This window comes from Cryptococcus depauperatus, chromosome 6, assembly GCF_001720195.1.
Source record: "Cryptococcus depauperatus CBS 7841 chromosome 6, complete sequence".
NCBI classification, from domain to species: Eukaryota; Fungi; Basidiomycota; class Tremellomycetes; order Tremellales; family Cryptococcaceae; genus Cryptococcus; species Cryptococcus depauperatus.
This window is the reverse complement of record NC_089473.1, coordinates 743,896-762,747: the sequence shown is the minus strand read 5'-3', so window position 1 is coordinate 762,747 and position 18,852 is coordinate 743,896. Positions and strand designations below refer to the sequence as shown.

The 18,852-nt window shown below is 45.3% G+C and overlaps 7 protein-coding genes across 7 annotated transcripts; 3 read left to right on the top strand and 4 right to left on the bottom strand.

Annotated features, from left to right (window-relative positions):
* Positions 1–65: 65 nt before the first annotated feature.
* L203_105041 (uncharacterized protein) lies at positions 66–1,395 on the top strand (the record flags this gene model as incomplete). Its single annotated transcript, XM_066214414.1, has 2 exons — positions 66–308; positions 367–1,395. The coding sequence occupies 2 exons, from the start codon at positions 66–68 to the stop codon at positions 1,393–1,395; spliced, it is 1,272 nt and encodes a 423-aa protein (XP_066070511.1).
* Positions 1,396–1,880: 485 nt separating this feature from the next.
* Positions 1,881–5,140, bottom strand: L203_105040 (uncharacterized protein; the record flags this gene model as incomplete). Its single annotated transcript, XM_066214413.1, has 4 exons — positions 1,881–3,338; positions 3,387–4,268; positions 4,318–4,935; positions 5,003–5,140. 4 exons carry the CDS (start codon positions 5,138–5,140, stop codon positions 1,881–1,883), a joined length of 3,096 nt encoding a protein of 1,031 aa, XP_066070510.1.
* Positions 5,141–5,870: 730 nt separating this feature from the next.
* L203_105039 (uncharacterized protein) lies at positions 5,871–8,326 on the bottom strand (the record flags this gene model as incomplete). Its single annotated transcript, XM_066214412.1, has 5 exons — positions 5,871–6,005; positions 6,064–6,332; positions 6,397–7,594; positions 7,638–8,074; positions 8,314–8,326. The coding sequence occupies 5 exons, from the start codon at positions 8,324–8,326 to the stop codon at positions 5,871–5,873; spliced, it is 2,052 nt and encodes a 683-aa protein (XP_066070509.1).
* Positions 8,327–8,446: 120 nt separating this feature from the next.
* On the top strand, positions 8,447–9,321 carry L203_105038 (uncharacterized protein; the record flags this gene model as incomplete). The annotated part of the gene is made up of 3 exons (XM_066214411.1): positions 8,447–8,725; positions 8,773–9,067; positions 9,122–9,321. The coding sequence occupies 3 exons, from the start codon at positions 8,447–8,449 to the stop codon at positions 9,319–9,321; spliced, it is 774 nt and encodes a 257-aa protein (XP_066070508.1).
* An 11-nt stretch (positions 9,322–9,332) lies between these two features.
* L203_105037 (uncharacterized protein) lies at positions 9,333–10,254 on the bottom strand (the record flags this gene model as incomplete). The annotated part of the gene is made up of 3 exons (XM_066214410.1): positions 9,333–9,403; positions 9,447–10,023; positions 10,072–10,254. 3 exons carry the CDS (start codon positions 10,252–10,254, stop codon positions 9,333–9,335), a joined length of 831 nt encoding a protein of 276 aa, XP_066070507.1.
* A 317-nt stretch (positions 10,255–10,571) lies between these two features.
* L203_105036 (pyruvate kinase) lies at positions 10,572–12,475 on the top strand (the record flags this gene model as incomplete). Its single annotated transcript, XM_066214409.1, has 7 exons — positions 10,572–10,703; positions 10,798–10,983; positions 11,031–11,120; positions 11,174–11,644; positions 11,712–12,287; positions 12,353–12,375; positions 12,424–12,475. The coding sequence occupies 7 exons, from the start codon at positions 10,572–10,574 to the stop codon at positions 12,473–12,475; spliced, it is 1,530 nt and encodes a 509-aa protein (XP_066070506.1).
* Positions 12,476–13,057: 582 nt separating this feature from the next.
* Positions 13,058–18,550, bottom strand: L203_105035 (uncharacterized protein; the record flags this gene model as incomplete). The annotated part of the gene is made up of 19 exons (XM_066214408.1): positions 13,058–13,329; positions 13,381–13,442; positions 13,487–14,003; positions 14,055–14,202; positions 14,251–14,344; positions 14,395–14,453; positions 14,502–14,575; positions 14,623–14,740; positions 14,791–15,062; positions 15,113–16,989; positions 17,038–17,226; positions 17,275–17,427; positions 17,481–17,707; positions 17,755–17,797; positions 17,844–17,926; positions 17,977–18,030; positions 18,077–18,180; positions 18,230–18,356; positions 18,401–18,550. 19 exons carry the CDS (start codon positions 18,548–18,550, stop codon positions 13,058–13,060), a joined length of 4,623 nt encoding a protein of 1,540 aa, XP_066070505.1.
* Between the last annotated feature and the right edge of the window lie 302 nt (positions 18,551–18,852).

Genomic DNA, 18,852 nt, shown 5'->3' with positions numbered 1-18,852 from the left:
ATCCAAGTTGAATTTGTTTCTGACAAGATCTTTCTAGAATTGTGTTCCTCCGTCGCTTATCCAAAATGTCCAACTTTTCGGGACCAACCCCTGCATCTATTGCAGCCTTCGTCCCAGTGAAACGTCAATCCTACGTAACAGTATCTGTTCTAGCCTCCGAAACTCCCACAGCATACGGCACAAACAAGAAAGACTCGAGTTTCCCTATTGCCATCGCTATTCCTGCGTTGGTAGGCGGTGTTGTAGTTGGCTTGGCACTTTTCAGTCTTTGGTGGTGGTGGCGTAAGAGGAGCAGACGCATCAAAAAGGTTAGTGATGCGTCATGTACGATGAACAATGTGAACGACGATACTGAATCATTCATAGCAACGATGGGAAGAGGCTCTGATGCGTAAAAAGAAGCGCGCAGCTGCTGCTGCAGAAAAAGACAAGCCCTCTAGACCTTCAACGTCCTCGTCACGTCAAAACTCGGATAGCCCATCTAAATCTCCTATCAGTGAGAAGTTTAATACCCATCATGTTCTTCCTCCTCCCTCTGTAGCCCAACCATACTATTCTGCTTCTGGGCCCATACCCCAAGGCGGTTATGGATACAAATATGGCAATGAGTATGGTTACCAACTTCAACCTGAGGTTGGTCATTTGCAGAACGCGCAGCACGGATATAACCAGTACGGCCAGCCGATCACTCAGCAGCCTCAGTATGAGAGCAACTATGCTGCGGCACCAGCTGAATTATCTCGCACGAGTATGGAGCGCAATTCCTCAGAGGAAGTTATGGCCCCTCTCGCAAGCAACGGATCATTACCCGGCTCCTCATCTTCTTCTATTCAGTCTCACAGTGTTAGCATACCCTCACCACGCCGTGCTTCGCCTGAAGAAAAAGACTCGGTCTCAAATCCTCCTGCGTCGACGACGAAGGACCCCAAGAAATCTCGTGCAGGTCCTCGTATAGCCGCAGCGGAAAGTGCAGCTGCAAATGCCTCGGTTGATCCCATGTATCGTCACAAACCTTCTAAACCTTCTCCACTTGCTATCAAAGCAGAACAGCAAAAGAATCCATTCTTTTCTGGGTCAGAAAATCTTGACTCTTCGACAGATGTTGGTCGTTCCAACGTCAAGAGTGATGAATGGGGTGTGGCGCTTGGATCACCAGATCGTGATAATGCGTTTTCCGATTCCCAGGCTGCGGTCCTGGATAGAGCAGCTAAGAGCGATTACTCCCAGGACCCGTATCTCTCTAAAAGACATCAAACGCAAAGCGGGATGTACTCACAGGATCCTTATGCCAGTTACCATGATGAAGCCAAGGAGAGCAAACAGCATGATGTAGCAGAGAGTATAGGTTTAGACAATACCAGGAGTAGAAATATGAAAGTGAATAATAGATTGTGATAGCTGTCTATGTCTTTTGTCTCGATACTCTTTGATTTGGGTTTGATAGGATGGCATAGGTCAACCTAGAAGTCTTTTCTATATTTACCGGGTTTTCTGCTTATTTTGATGATAGTACACTATTTATTTCTAGATTGGGTTTGTTAAAATTCTGTTTGCTTAACACATTTGAATATAAACAGCTTTATGTAATCTTGATGCGCAATTTGCCCTGCATCGCTCTCACGTTGGAATAATGATGGATGAATGGCTGCATAGGCACTTTAGACTTTGAAGCAATGCAGAGAGAATTGTAAAAACGGCTACAGCTACAATGTTTTGTTTCTTATGACTGCAATAGTTTCAAACTTTCCACTCTTTTTCACGCTGCAAACTATTTGCAAAACCTATATAAGAAAATAGAAAACAAAGAAATCCGGAAAACTTAACGATATGTCACACTATACAACACTTCCTTACCCTAGTTCAGCCACAAAAGCTCCAGGCTATCTTGCAGGTGGTCCCATAATATCAGCCACCATACCTTTATTCCATCTCCCTGGATCATTCATCACTCTTTGTTTTGCCTTGACGTTCTCTTTTTCCTCGTCTTTCTTGGACTTGTCTTTTTTGCCTTTGCTTTTGTGGCGTACAAGAGACATGGAGCGACCAAAGATGGATTTGGATGAGATTGTGGAAGTGGGAGGGTTGAAGTCGGGATTGGAAGAAAAGATTAGAGTATTGGCGGTGCTCATGACTGGAACATCTGGAGCAAATGGTGGTGTTGTTGCAGTGGAGTCATGATTGCGTATTGCAGCTGACATTGCTGTGGGCAATGTATTCTTTATCGGTAGGGTGGATGCTGTAGTAGTAAAAGCCTGCATGGTAGACAAGGTTGCGCTACTTCGCGCCGAAGGTGTTGAAATCAATGTTGGCGTTGTTGTAAACTCTTCAGTCTTCGGTTCCCTCACACCCGCATGAGCATTCATTTCATTGTTTTCCAACATAGGATTTTTTGGCTGTTCAATTTCAGTGAGCTTCAGTGGTGGAGATATATTTTCTTCATTTACAACTGCTACGTCATTTTGTGGCTTGGGAAGTATGAAAGGTTTGCTTGGGGGATGTATAGCTTGCCCTGGAAGGTATTCTCCTTGCCGTAGTGTTGAGGCTGAATTAGGAGGCGAAGGTATAGGCACAGGATGAAAAGACCGTGAACTAAATTCAAGGTGGTTTATAGGCCTGGTGAAGTCTAAAATTTGTGCAGGTTCGGCGCCAGGCGGTAAAAACGCTTCAACATTCCTTTTGAGTGGACTGACCACATCCATTGCGCTTGATTGACGACTGTCGTTTCCGATGAGACTGCCGATAGAAGGTTGGCTTAAGTGACCTGCATGTTCTTCTGGTCTGTTCTCTAGGCCATCCTTCCATGGAACAGGTGCACTACCTTCTCGGTCTACAGCAGAGACCACATCCCACCATCCACCTGACGATGCGTCTCCAGACGCTGTAGATGAGCGGTGGTCTTCAATCTCTACAGGCGGAAACACGAGTGAAGCTGCATTAGGTATAGATGTTTCAATAGTTGGCTGAGCCTGTAGAGCAGTTTGCGCATCTTGAAGGGGGACAGGCGCAGGCGAGGATGCTCGAGTAGGTAGTTCGTCAGAGTCGGAATCGGAATCGGAATCAGAATTGGTACCGGAATCTGACTGATATGTCTCTTTTCTATCGGGCATACTTACACTCCTCGCATGCTGAGCTTTCAGAAGGTTCATGGCCACCGGGCTCCCTGAGTCTGAACTTGATGGTCTACTAGGGAGCGGGAAGGCGTTTGATTTGGTTCGGCGGTGAATGGTAGGCATTTGGGCAAAAGTAATGGACTGTTGGGGCGGAGGTGACGTTTTAGGACAATTGAGGGTTAAGTCTTTCATGCGATTGAACACATCCTCATATGACCCGTCAGGAAACTGGATTAAATGTAAGTGCTCATTTCGCTTATCAAAGATGGGACTCACTCGTCTCTGGACCGCCTCAATCTGTTCAACAATCCACTCAGTTAGCTCTTGTCTTGTTCCGCCAATGCCTTCAATCTTCTCTTTCTCAAAATCCACCAACTCTTCCAACACTTCATACGCCTTGTCGTTATCCAATCTTGGATTAACATACAAAGCAGCAGTGGTTGCGCTAACAGTTGGCTCGCGGAAGGATACCTCATCTGGCTCAGGCAGAGCAGGGAGGATGTTTATGTATGGTTCAGTAATGCTTTGAGGAAGAGGCGAAGGCAGCAATGCAAATGTTCGGCGAAGCAACAAGAACGTGGGCAATAAATGTGGAGCAAGGGAGGAAGCTGTGTTTTTGGAGGCAAGACAGAATACAAATTCAATCTCACCTAGATCCTTGCTCAATTGTGCGCGGCCAGATTTTGCCCATTTTGATTTAAGCATATGTTCACGTTTTTCACGAGTTATGTATTCAGAGATAATCTCCAACGTGTAATTAGCCAGAATGTTGTCGTCTGCATGTGGTGTTCGAATCGGGGAGCCGGGCGTATGTGACGATAGCGAGGGTTTGGAGTTTGAAGTCGTAGGACTTGACTCTCGCGTGAAGGTCGCAATAGTTGGGCTAGCAGTGCTTGATTTCTTTCCTAAAAAGTGTCGCTCACGAGTGGACGTGAACATTCCACTAGCAATCCCAGAAGGCACATGGGATCGTAGGAATTCTGCTGCGCCCAATGGTCCCCCTGCGTCATACTCTTTTATCAGACTTTGTATCTGTTTGATACATTGTGATTTTGAAGGAGCCGGTAATTGAATAGGATAAAGTGGTTTAGACGGAAGCAGTGTGCGAGCTTTGGCCGATCGGAAAGTTGGTCGAAGGACTGGCCTACGATGAAGTACCTATCTTTTGTCAGAATAAAAAGATACATGTTTGAATAGTCCGACTTACCAGGCTTTCAATGTATTCCAATTCTTTTCCCACACTCCATCTTCCTTCGCCAGGCACCCTCCTTCTAATATGTTGCACCAGCATCCTTTCTGCATCTCCTAAAGCCAGCAACAGAAGCTGACCTGCCACTTCCTGCAAAGTGAAATATGAAAGGCTCATTCTCAATGATAAGATGAGGGTCAAGCCAATCTGTTGGTTCTCGTTGAGAGATTGTTGGAGCTGCTGGGGTGAACGAGGCGTAGGGTATAAATCCCCTGATGGGGATGATGGAGTTGCCTCGCGTTTTATAGTTGTAGAGTCTCCTCGAAGGGCTTCTTCCAATTCGCCCATACGCCGAGCAAGGTCTTCAAACCCTTCCCGCCCTAATGTGCCTTTTCCAGCTCTACCTGCTTTCTTTTCTTTCAGTTTTGTTTCCCTGGCCAAAACATATTCCAAGATAACTTCACGAGAATGTTGGATGGAGGGTGGTGGCAGCGACATTAAATGGTTGAGAATGGTCGCGGTCGAAGATGATTTAACCAGAGGAAACGGACCCATCGGCGGAGTCAAATCTGCCGGTTGTGGTACATTGGTCAGATAGCGAGCTCTGTCAAACGCATATGTCAGGTGGGGAGGAGTCTAAGTCCAAGTCAGTAACGTTGGTTGGGAAAAGACCCACTTTATCTTCCAGTTCGGCCAAGCCAACTGAAACATCAAACAAGGTGTCTCCTTTTGATCGTCGATGGATTATCCACTCCTCTAATCCGTCTGTGGCGTAATTGATATCCGTCTGAGCAGAAGAAAGAAGAGTTATGAGATGTGGTGGGATTGTAGAGTGTCCCATTTTGTAATTCACAGGCTTAACAAGAGTTAGATGGTATAACGATGCTTGCTATGCCTTTTCTGTTATACTTGGATGTCCATAAGCGTCGTCTAGGCGTCGTGCAAATGTTGGTAGTTGTGGATTATCAATACCAAAGCGATGAATGGAAACACAAAAAGATTTGTGGGGCTGTTGAGAGCTGTACGAAACTGTCGTCAGCGCAAGCTCCTTTGGTTAGGATTGCTAACGTTTTATTGCAAGAAGAGAAAAAAGAAAAGAGTTAAAGAGAAAGTAGAAATGCAAGCAAAAGATAAAAAATGGGAAGAACGGAAGCAAATTTACAGTGAGTTGTTATTTTGATACATGCCAAGGAAAGTATATGTAAAGCAAATATTTTCTATAAATCAAGCCGCTGTTCTGATAAATTTTACTTTTTGACTTTGTAATTAGTCAAAAGAAAAAAGTCCGCGAGTAGAGGTAAGTCAGAAAAGAAAAGAAAAGAAAAGAAAAGAAAAGAAGAGAGATGCTGGTGGAAAGCGCTCAATGAGGAGCACAATACAGCGACCCCCATAACCCACAAACAGTAGAAACAGAATAGAGTTAACAGCCTGAGAATGGACTCATAAGCAGTATGCGTTCGCAGGTTCCAACAATGCTGTGCAAATAGCAGAATAATACAGACCATTGCATCATAGATGGATCACAATTTCTTGAAGCCAAGAGTCTTGACTTGTTCTAAATTCCAAGTCCTCTATGACAGCAATGCCTGAACAATATGGTTGACTCTTAACTGACGTAAATCAGTATATGTCTGACCACAGCCAACAAACAAGATGGGCTGGCCAGTGATGTAAGTCATCGACAAGGCGGCTCCCACTTTATCGTCCTGAATCATCAACATTAGTAGTGATTCTGTTGTGTCACATACCTCGGGAGGTACTTACGATGGTATCAAATTTGGTCAAGATGATCCCATCAATCCCTCTTTTCCTTGTCGCTCCACCTGCACCCGCCCCCGAAAAGTTCTTGAGTGACATATCAAACTTGGACAATTGGTCCACCGCTTCATTACCGACCAAAGCTTCGCCGACAAAGATGATTTTGTCAGGATTGTTGACCATTATGAGTTTGGCGAGCGCTCGCATAAGGGGCTCATTGTCTTGCATTCGACCTGCTGTGTCAATCAAGACTACATCAAAAGTGTTTTGCTTGGCTATTGGTAGAAATCAGCAAAGAAGGAGAGGCCGGGAAGCAAGACATAGAGAAAAGAAGCTCACCATACGCTATTGCATCTTTGGCAATGCCCGCTGCGTCCTTCCCATACCCTCTCTCAAATAATTCTATCCTTTTCCCTTTGCCTTGCCCCATTTCTTCCCCTAATGCTCCCAGATTTCTCACATGTACTCGTAACTGCTCCACTGCCCCGCTCCTAAACGTATCACATGCAGCAATAAGAACGCGGAGGCCATTTTGAAGGAGCCAGAAACACACTTTAGAAAGATTTGTGGATTTTCCAACACCGTTTACGCCTATAAATGTCAATATATAGGGATCGGGGCCTGCATCAACTCCTTTGCCGAGAGAAGAGAGCGTGGATAGATGGGCAGAGCGTTTACGCTGAATTTCGAGAAGAATGTCTGTAGATGTTTTGGGCGTGAGAATGTGTGTGAGAGAAGCCGACAACGCAGACTGGACATGGGATTTGACGCTGCTCAATCCACTCATCTTCTTACCAACTAGCGCCGCTCCAATGCTCTCGCATAAGCGTTCTGCAATATTTTTAGCGACGTTTTTGCTCATCATTTGTTTTTCCATCTCGACCAAGACGGGAGCAAGGTCGTCCTGGGTGAGCGTTTTGCTGCCTGACAGACGAGAGAATACGTTGGACCATGCAGAGGGAGCTTGGTCAAGTATAGGCGATGTAGAGACGGAGGAGTGTGACGTGCCCATTGCAAGTATTTCTTCTTCAGATGGTAAATCTGCCTCTCGTTTGGGCAGGGACAACTTGGCGAAATCCCATTCTGCTACTTCATATGCTCCATTTTCTCCTCTTTTGCCCATAGCGTCCACTGAAACCAAGGTATCCTTATCTATCGTCACGTGTTCGCTCTCGTCTTGCACACCAACGGCAGGCGAAGGGGTTGAATAATCAAGTGCGGCCATTTCTTGAACTGTAACGGGTGTATCTCCCCATCGACGCATAAGTTTAGTGGTAGCACTGGAGGGGGCCTTGCGTGATGGAGAGGGCGAAGGCGATGCTGAGAGACCTTCACGTATACTCCCTCCACCTCCTGCTCCACGCTTCTTACCAGTATTCATTCGAGCCTTAACTGCTTGCATATTTTTAGCCATTTCTTCTGCTGATAACGGAGTGTTGGAGCCGGTATTTGGTTCTGATACGTCAACATCAGAGGTAGTTGTTGACTCAAAAGGCGCTTTCATATACTTTGGATGGGTTATTCTTGATTTCTTTACCTATGGATCATTAGCTTTGCATAGTAGATAAGAGTTGACATACCCCTTCACAGTTTCTCAAGCATCTATCCCAAATCTTATCCCATCTTTCTTGCTTAATCTTCTCTTTCAACTCTCTCAGCACTTGCCCAGCTGTAGAACTCAAGACAACTGCTCCGCCCGATGAAAGAGACTCAACTAAGTGTTTGAGGTATGGTTGAAAGAGCGCAAGAAAGAGTGCTTTCGTTCGTTCAAGTAGCGTTGGGATGTAGGTTAAAGGCAACAAGGCAGGAAAAACCACCACGAACACTAATCCCAAGCCATTTTCCACTGTCCATCTCACACTATACCCATCTTTCTCCACACCTAGCTCTTCTCCGTTAGCCATAGCTTTTCCTTCTATAAATGTGGATTTGATGAGTGCATTCACTGGTGAAGCAGGGGAACTGACAAGGGCGGAAAAGGTGGGAGTGAAAGAGCGAGACCATAGAACGAGGCCGCCTATAAAGAGTCAGCATCATGTATGATGGAATCAAACGTACTTTGGTGAGAGATAGATATATGATCAAGCATAGTGTATAGATTAAAAAAAGAGATTCATATAAAACGTCAACATAATGACTGTTGTAATCCTTGATACAAGTATTTTGATCCCGCTAATAAGATGTTTTAAATCATGCCTCCACTCGCTGTCTTTTTTTTCTACATTCTAATTTGTCATTATACAAATCGTAACCAACAGACGAATGTCATTTTTAAAACCACTTTTATCACCCAGTCGTACAAAATGCCAGCTACCTGTTTGCAGGGCGGGCTCTCGATTTGAGTTGAGAGCTGTGTCGGGCAGTCTCCCAAGATGGACAGTTGCCAAAGATGAAATACCTGTCTCCCAAACTAACCGTACGTTCAGCTCCTCTCTTTATTTTACTAATCTGTATAGACGCCGAGCATACCCTACGCAGATTCTGGAAAACAGCTAATGTTACCTCTACTCCCACTGGTTCTTTTCTCATCACCCTCGACCATAGACCTCTCAAAACGCCTTCTGGAGCACGATTGGAGGTGCCGAAAGAGAGGAGGTTGGCAGCAGCAATGATTGCGAACGAGTGGGAGAACCAGGACGAAGTGTTGAAGCAACATACATTGCCTGTTGTGAGTTTTGTTCAGTTTGAATGAAGAGAAAGCTAAATAAAATATAGACGTCTTTGGCATCTCGGGCGATAGACGGTTTAACAAGTGGTCCCACTAGATCAGCAGTTATCGACGCTCTACTGAATTATCTCGAGACAGATACAATTCTATACCCACACGACTCACCCGCTGCTCTGGTGAGGTTGCAAAAAGAACATTGGAATCCTCTACATGCGTGGCTGAAGAGAAAGTATGGTATAGAGTTGATATTGGCGGAAGGATTCAATGCGGCCAAGCAAAATGAAGAGACTATAGAGAAACTTAAGGAGGCAGTGGAAAAGTTGAACGGATGGGAACTGGCTAGTAAGTCTGGTTTTTGGATGTACAAACTGATATGACTAGGTTTTGAGCGAGCAGTGTATGCGACTAAATCTTTTGTAATCGCTCTCGCTCTTATCCGTGGAGAATTATCAGCACATCAGGCAGCCCAAGCGAGCCATGTAGAGGTCGCCAGTCAAATTGAACGATGGGGAGAGGTAGAAGATACGCATGACGTGGATTACCAAGATATTCGTAAAGCACTGGGAAGTGCAGCATGTCTTTTGATCAAGGCATGAAGATACATAGATTAGAGCAGATCATTCAAGGCTATACTGGGTCCGTTTGTCGATTCTAATATAGCTGAAGTGATTGTGGTACCTACTTTCTGTCAGTACATAAGGGCAAAGTGCGCAAAGTTTACCTTTGTTCTTTTTGCTCTTCACAGCAGCCATTAAAGGGTCTTCTGTACTATTTGCCGCTGCCTGGTTATCGCGTACTGTTTGGATAAAAGACTTGATGTTTGTTTCCACTGCAGGAATCCCAAAACCAACCCTTGCCACATTGATCTTGACTGTCCCCTGCTTGTCTGCTCGGTACTCCATCTTTCCCGCTGCATCCTTGATTTTTTCTGCAAGCTCCTCTCCCTCTGCCACACCACCCCTTTTGGCTACAGGCATCAAGCCTTTGGGACCGAGAAAACGAGAAAGTGATCGTGTGACGGCAGGCATCAGTCCTGGCGTAGCAAGGCATCTTGTCGGATGGAGTTTGCCGCTGAGCAGCGGTTCAAACAATTCTTCGCCGCCAACATGAGCAGCACCGGCGGCCTTCGCCATGGCTGCCGAAGGAGAATTCGATTCTGCAAAAACAAGGATGGTTTCAGACGTCCGACGAGGGTCAAGTGGAAGCGTAAACGAGCCACGGATAGGAAGTGCAGATTTGTGTGACTTTGTTGTCAATGTGAGTGAGTAGGTTGAGCTTGGATGAGCAACTTCAAGTGCCTACAGAGATTAACCTAAGCACTTTTCAGATGTCAACAAGAAGCCTACTTTGAGTACTCGGGTCGCTTCCATAGTAGGCATTGCATCTGGATTAGTAGCCTTCTTCTTTTTTAGACTTGATACGCGGGCAGACGAAGGGGCTGAGGATGAAAAGGAAGATGCAGAGGGAGTAACGGATTTGGCTGGTATTGCTGCCTTTACAAGTATCCTTGTCGTCCTTCGCGTTGCCATCCTGTTTTTGTTATACTCTTTCGCCTTTTTGTTGAATTTGTTGTATCTTTTTTCTAAATGAGAAAACAGCTTTGATTGTTGATAAAAGTAGTCGGAAAGTGGATCATCGGGATGATGTGGCATTATTAGATAATTACTCTTAATTAAGACTTAATGGCAGTTCCTAATAAAGTAGAAAAGTGGCTGGGGAGATAAGAAATCCATTTATAATAAATACTCCAACAAACGTTTCTTTCTTTCCTTTATTCCAAAAATCTACAAAAAGACTGTAGGTCTTCTTTTCATTTTTTTTCTTTCTCACCTTCTCGCTCATCAGAATGCTTGCTGCGCCCATACTAGGCCAATCTAACGGCAGAATGGCTGGTACTCCCCAATCGCAGCTCTCTTGGCTCTGTGGCCTCTCCACAAACTTCAATAACATGGCTCCCGAGCAAAAGTTTCTTCGCAAGGTGAGGTTGCTAGCTAAAGTCGCGCTGACTTGCGCAGACTTCCATCATTGCCACGATTGGCCCAGGGACCAACAACGTAGACGCTCTCGTCAAGCTTGCAGATGCGGGCATGAACATTGTCCGAATGAACTTTTCTCATGGTTCTCATGAGTACCACCAGTCCGTAATTGACAATGCTCGCGCTGCCGCAGCGAAAAGTCCATCTGGAAGACCTATTGCGATTGCCCTTGACACCAAGGGGCCAGAGATTAGGACCGGTCTCATGAAAGATGACACGGATGTAAGTAAAGAATGGTAAGATCAAGAATACTGATCGTATGCTCATAGGTCCCTATTCCCGCTGGCCACGAGTTCTGGGTTACCACAGACAAGGCTTTTGCAGAGGCGGGCACCGCTGAGCATATTTACGTGGACTATGTAGGTTGGCTAGTTGACGACTAGTGCTGACGTTGTAGTCAAATATTGTCAAGGTGACTGCTCCAGGCAAGCTCATCTACGTTGATGATGGTATCCTCTCCCTTCAAGTTATCAACGTTGAGGGTGAAAAAATTCGCGTCAAGTCTCTCAACTCGGGTGTCCTCTCTTCTCGAAAGGGTGTCAACTTGCCTAAGACTGCAGTTGACCTTCCTGCTCTTTCCGAAAAGGATAAATCCGACCTCACATTTGGTGTCAGAAACAATGTCGACATGATCTTTGCTTCATTTATTCGTTCTGCCGACGATGTCAAAGAAATCCGAAAAGTACTTGGTCCTGAAGGTGCTGGTATCAAGATTATTGTCAAGATTGAAAACGAGCAGGGTGTCATGAACTTTGACGAGATCCTCAAAGAGACTGACGGTGTTATGGTTGCCCGAGGCGATTTGGGCATTGAGATTCCTGCCTCTCAAGTTTTCATGGCTCAAAAGATGATGATTGCCAAGTCCAATGTTGCTGGCAAGCCCGTCATCTGTGCCACGCAAATGCTCGAGGTAAGTCCTTGTTCGAATTTATATGCACTGACCATGATAGTCAATGACCTACAACCCCCGACCTACCCGTGCTGAAGTCTCCGATGTCGCAAACGCCGTTATTGATGGTGCTGACTGTGTCATGCTTTCTGGTGAGACCGCTAAGGGCAAGTATCCAACCGAAGCAGTTAAGATGATGGCCGAAACCGCTTTCCTCGCCGAGTCCTCCATCGCTTACCCTCCCCTCTTCGACCAGCTTCGGTCTCTTGTTTCTCGTCCTACTGAGACTGCCGAAACCCTTGCTCTCTCTGCCGTTGCCGCCGCTATCGAGCAAGATGCCGGTGCTATTATCGTTCTCTCCACCTCTGGAGTCTCTGCTAGGTTGCTCTCTAAGTACAGGCCTGCTTGTCCTATTATCTGTGTTACTCGAAACGAACAAACTGCCCGACAACTCCATCTCTCCCGCGGTGTCTATCCCGTCTGGTACCCCGAACCTCGAGGCATTCCTACTGACAAGTGGCAGATCGATGTAGATAACAGAATTAGATTTGGCCTTCGTGCCGCTCTTTCGCTGGGCATTATCAAGCCTGAAGCTACAGTCATGGCCGTTCAAGGATGGAAAGGTGGTCTTGGTCACGTGAGTGCATTGCCAAACTGTTATTTGGCCACATTCACTGATATGATTTGTTTCTTTGTCAACAGACTAACACCCTTCGTATCCTCTCGTAAGTTTTCGCTTGGCAATGAAGTCGGCCTGACTGATTTCGCAACAGCGTTCCCTCTGACTCTGCCGACCTTGATCTCCATGTGATTGAGCGTGATTAGTTTTTTCGTGATTTAATAAAAAAACCACTTCCTTATACTCCTGTTCGAGAAGTGAGAAGTATCACGCAACATTAGATTCACTCGTTTTACTTCATAAGTCGATGTGTTCATTGCAAGCCGCTGTTTCCAAAAAAAAATTAAATCTAGTGATATTTATGATACCTATGAAGAGAATTAGAGTCGGACGAAAACGATGAAAAACAATGACAAATAATTTGTTATGTGGCAGTCCAGCTTCAAAAGGTTCAGTTTTGGCAAGCTACAAACTCATATGATTTGGTTGAAGTAAATAATGCAAGTGAATCCAAATCGAAGGGATCTTCGAGCAAGTTGGAAACATTGCATGTTTAAGTCATCTTCAAACATCTATGAATCGCTGCATATAATAATAAAAAATATTTAAAAATTAAAAATATTAAAATCTCATAACTGTGGCATTAAGAAAGAAAGTGTATGGTTAACAAGCTATTTCTACGGCATCCCTAAGGATTTTTCTTCGGTCGTGTATAAAGCGTAGATTCTGATGAATTCTCAATATTCTTGGCACTCTCCACTCTTTTACATCTGCTTATCATTCCCATCCTATTCCCTACTCTTCTTGCTCATAGAAAACCTACTGGGACTCTCTGGCGTAGATTTTAAGCTAATGCTAGATGTCCGTATCCTCGACCCAAGCCTCATTGGCCCGATAGGGCTGGCAACACCAGTGTTCCAATCGATTCTTAATCGTAAGAGCCCTGTACCTTGACTGAGCTCAACCCATACGTCGGCATTAGGCACTGCAGGCTGGATATGTCGCCAAATGTCTACTTCGGCTTCTCCCAGCTCAGGATCTTTACCAAGAGTGTGATGGTCTAAATACAAGTCAGTGGTGCGCCGACGGCAAGGCAAATAATCAGACGTACCAAACACAGTAACGGTGAATGTCTTGGTGTTGGGTGAAATATTGAAGGAAAACGTTTCATTCCTACATAATTCAGCTTTAGATCCTTCTCAAAATACTGTACATACCATTCCGGAGTGGGACCTTGTCCTTTTACATGGTCCGTCTTGCTAGTCTTTCCACCAACTCGGACTTGAACATATGGCTTTGCATTACCCTCTCTGTCGCTTTTCAGGTCTTTGGCGCTGATCACAGTAACTCCAAGTGTACCTGGTTCAAGCGGACTAGCTCCTTCACCAACAGGGAGAGTCGTAGCGTTGGATGTAGGAACGACACCTTCTACATTCGTACCAGTGGGAGCAGAAGTTTGGCCGGCCGCTATATCATTACCATTAGGAGTTGTAGTGTCAGATGAAATGGTGCCAGTAGAAGGATCTACAAGGACGTCCTTGCCGGACTTGTCCTTCTTCTTGATAAGCCCAATGTGTCGACCAGCAAAGCCTCCAACAGAACCGATACCATGGGCAACGCCACCAGCCACAGCCCCTCCGCCATGGATGACTCCCTTGCCAACTCCAAGAGGGACACCACCGATATGAGTAATGGCTCGTCCGGCAGTAGCGAAAGAACTCGTGTTGTGTCGTACTCGGGCAATGACTAAAGAAATTAGTGTAAATCATACATTTACTTGCTTACTTTCTGGGGTAAAGAGCATCCGGAAGGTGAACGTGCCAGCTTCGCCTCTCTTTTCAGAAATGACAGGTAGTATTTTCTCGGTTAATTCAAACGGTTCGAGACCAGCAAGATCTATGACGCCACCACCAAGTGATGTAGCGGCTCCGACCTACACTGTGTTCAGCATTTATAGATAGCAGCACTTGAAAAATTTTACCCTATCCCAGTCAAAGATTTCAAAGACAAATTTAGCGGCGACACGAGATGGGATGACCGTCTCAAAATTCTCATTCCATACAGGATGAAGTGTCCTACAGCAAAAGTCAATAACATGTCTTCTGTAAAACGCTTATCCATCTACTTTTTTTTTGTTTCAGACTTAAAAACCTTCATGCCATTGAGCGAGAAGACAACATAAGGCTAAATACCACTATAAGCTTTGTGTTGTTTAGAGTCAGGTAAACTTACATCAGATTTGCCGCTCCTGTCAGCTCCATAGATACCCTTGGCCTCAATAACATCAACTCTGAGAAGGCCCATGTCTATGTGACGTCAACAATAATCACCTTCGACATGTCCAACAACGCACTATTAATGCTCTCTCGAGGCTTGAGGACTATGTTAATGGGAACAAAACGGGCGGCCATTTTGATAATACTTTTATTGGATCCAGCCTCGTCAGTGAGGAGAAAATCACAAGGGGTATTCTACCGTTCCAATATTAGCTCGGACCAAAGGTGTACGCAATAGCACCCACGATACATTGCTCCAAAAAGTCCTTGGTCTCGCACTTGAATTCTGCAACAACATCTTCTTTGCTGTTTTCATCGGCTGCATTGATCCTCAACCACGTCCTACTGAAATCGAGTTCACGTATGAAACCTTCTCCAACCTGGTCCCAAGTTGGATGAGTACTCCGAGCTTTACCAGAAGTGAAAGCGGGCCAGTATCCGTCATCAATCATGACTTCGAGAGAACCACGGCGAGCAAGTTGGCCAGAGATAACTTGGAAGACAAGTACACCAGACTCTGAACATGGATGTCAGTAAAAGACTTGCAAAAGCCTATAGATAACCCACGGTGTGACAATATTTCTTCTACAGTCATGCTAACGCCCTCTTCAGGATCCTCTGCAGCGGTTTCAGGCTGGTTGTCCCCGTCGAGCTGAGAGGTAACTGTGGTCATTGAAGCATTTTCAATCGACTGACTGGGTTTGTGCCCATTGGCAATTTGCTCAGAAGCCATTTGAACTTCCTGTGAAGTCTTGTTTTCAGTCTGAACTTGAATTGAACCGTTGGCGGCAGGTGTAATTTGGGCAACACCGTTAGCTTTGGAATCTTCCGCGGCGGATTTTTGTTGAGCAGCTTCTGCAGCAACTTCAAGCTCATTCTTTTGAACATCAAACGAGACACCGCCACGTAGAGATATAGCAGGCTTAAAGTCAACCTCATAAAGAAGTTCACCCTTGTAGTGATTAGTTTTATCGAGCCTAATATGATCGCGTTTGTTCTGAACGCCCTTGGAAACATAAGGATATTTCTGGTCATCGCCCTTTTCGATATAATCGCCAGCATTCATATCCACATATCCAAGAGGTCTGTCTTTCCCAATGTTTTGATAATCCATAAGTTCAAGAATGAACTGTTCTCGGGTAGTGTGCACTGGAACATAAACGATTTGATCCCATTCAGGGTTGAGATTGTTATGCACGACTTCAGTTCTTGCCATGACTCGGTTGTTACCCAACACTTTGACGTAAGGATCAGACTTTCCGCCAAGAGCAGCCTCAACATTCTTGACATCGACAGCTTTCTTGAGCCAAATACGAAGGATGCCGATAGGAGGAATGTAGGATCCAGCACCTCCAATTGCACCTGTCATAGCGACAGGCTTCCACTCTGCAGTAAGACGAATCTTGCCTTGACGAGAGTTCTTGAGAGGAAACCAATCTTGATGTCTTTCTTTTGCTTCCAGCAAATCTGTCAAACGGATAGTGACCTGACCCAAGGAAGGGTCGATCGCAAAGTCTTTGTGATCTGTAAGATCAATTGTAACGATGGATTTGTTTTTCTCGGGGACGAGAAATTCACAAGCTTCCTCCCAAATGGGTTGATTGGCGTGCTTGAGAGTTTTGGTTTTGTGAACTTCATGTTTGCTTCCACCAAGAAACACCCTGGCAAAGGGGTTGAGGGCGTTACCGCTAAGACCAGAAACACTTTTTGACATATTGAGATCCTTGGCTTGATGAATAGTAAGACGAACGATACCGGTTTGAGTGTCGGGAAGAGGCTCAATACTACCATCGGGGTTTTTCTCAGATTTCAAAACTGGGAAATAAGATAAATCGTATCGAAGTCCACCCCTGTCTTTGCCGCCTCCGAGAATTTTGCCAACAATGCCTTCCTGTTCTGCGTCATCCGCGAGAGTACCTAGTTCATGGGAAACAGTGCCTAGCAAGCTGTCTGGACGATGGTCGTTGTAGTCGTACACATTGAGATTGAGTACATCAGCAAGAGAGTTGATAAGTAAGAATTGCGTCTCGTTGAAGGTGGGATTGGATGTGGATGGTACGATCTTAGTCTGTGCAATGTTGGGTTTTGAACCAAGGGAAAATGTGACATATGGATCGGGTTCTCCACCGCCAAACTTCACTGCCTTTAAACCACGAGCATCAAGAACGGTGACTCGCAAAACGCCAATAGCAGCATCCAATGGGGTACCTGACAAAAGCTGCTCCAAATCAATCGTGAAAACGTTGGGATCGTACATCATAGGGCCTAGGTTGGAATGGACTTGGTCTCTGATGAATGGAGCCAATGCAGGAATGTTGTTGATGTCAAAACCTAATGTTTCACCTCCAAGAGGCTTGAGAACGTAATCGAACGTTGGCTTCTCAATGAAACTGATGTCGACAGTTTGAACATGGGGGAAGTTGGTCATCAGTTTAAGCTTGACCCTATACGACTGTCAGATCCGATTCAACTCTTTGTACAAATTTTTTCACCTCATCTTGCCTGAGAAGCTCATATCTTCCAACAAGACAGGGATGCCCTTAGAGATAGCGCCCTTACCAAGTCGGATGGTAAGGACAACCTTGGGATTGACCTGCTTCTCTTGCTGGCGAGGAGTGATATCTTGAATATCAGTGGGAGTGAAAGATATAGCCCAGTCCATGATGACAATGTCCTCTGGTCTATTGAAGCGAACGAATAAGCAACGCCAAAATCTTGGTACAACTTACGTCTTTGGAAAAGTGCGAACATAGTCGATACGAGGAGCCTTGGTACCGAGGGTAAAAGTAGTGAGTCGAATACTGTCTACACCGGCAGGAGCCATTCCAGCCAAGGCTGAGTCGGTACTGGCAATGATGGTTTGACTGAGCACAGGCTCATAGCTGCATGATCGAGTTATCTTTGACGATACACTGCCATGTAAACGAATTTATACATTAGCCAAAATCGTTCCAAGAACGAGTTGATCCAATCCGCACTTTCGGTCTCTGTAACAAGTCTGGTCTTGACTAATTCTCGCTGAATGTCGTCTCTAGCTCTTTGCCTTGTACGAGAAATTGAGAGGGAATAGAAAGAGGCACAGAAAGAAAGAATCACAAGGATCCAACCCCATCCTAGATGAAGCACAGTAATGAAGCGCGTAGCAAGGACAGCAAACACAATCTATCGTACGTAAGCGGGAACGTTCCATTTTTGAATTTTTAACTTGCAATGGTTGCATTGTGATACCACGAGCCATACATAGTCTCGGCGCTACACAAATAAGCGATGAAAGATCATTTTACACGAATGCACTTACAGATATGTCTGAAGTATGGAGGCTTCTTCTCGGGCAGTCGCACCTTGATCCAAACCTGCAACTTGCCTCCAACCAGCCTTCACCTGCACCTGGTGTTAATCCAAACCATTCGCATGCTGATATTTTGGCTTACCCAAGTAGGTACAGCAGGTGCAGTGTTGGCAGGTATAGCGCCAGGCATCTCATCCTGGGTCTTGTTAACTTGGAGGCAGCACATACAGCACATTACTTACAGTTCCCAGACCCTGTCCTTCGTCTCGAGACGCCTTGTCAACATCAGTAAGTGTTATAGTAGGCTGGGGAGCCCTTGCAGAAGCCGAGGTATCAATCGTGACAGCTTTGAAGCAAGATTAGTCTCCCAACGATAAAACAAAATATATGCGTACCTCGACCGCCTCCACCGTCACCTGAAAGCTTCTCCTTAACTTTTTGTCTGTTAGGGAGACCGAGAGAGGCCTTGGCCTTCGCAGTTACCGCCGCTTTTTGGGCTGGAGAGGCATCCGGGTCAAATGTCTATCCAGCATGAATACAGTTTACGCGTCGCCCATTTCACGTACATGAACTGCAGCCCCTTTTTTTTCATCCTGGGATAGGAGACTGCCCACCGCCGACGTGAGCTCTCCAGTCATTGCGTCTGGTACTTTTGCAATATTTGGGAATGTCTCTCCGTTTGGCGATGCGTGGTCAAACGCCTTGATGGACGGCATCTTGGATAGTGCCCAGTATCCAACGCGTCGTCCTCAATGTCTGATTGAGCCAGACAACGATCCCAGCAGTTGATATAAAGACGAGTTCTCGATATAACCCGAAATGTGCTTTATTTCTTTTCTTTGTTGACAAAAGAAGTAATCCTATTACAATAACGATATAATTAGAAATACTATGACGCAGCAAATTTCTGACGTCACGCTTGCTGCGAACATTTGATCCCGTTGAATGTTTGATATATTTGATCCCATCAAATGGCTATAGAAATTCTTTCTTCCATCTATTTTGCATTTACATCTAT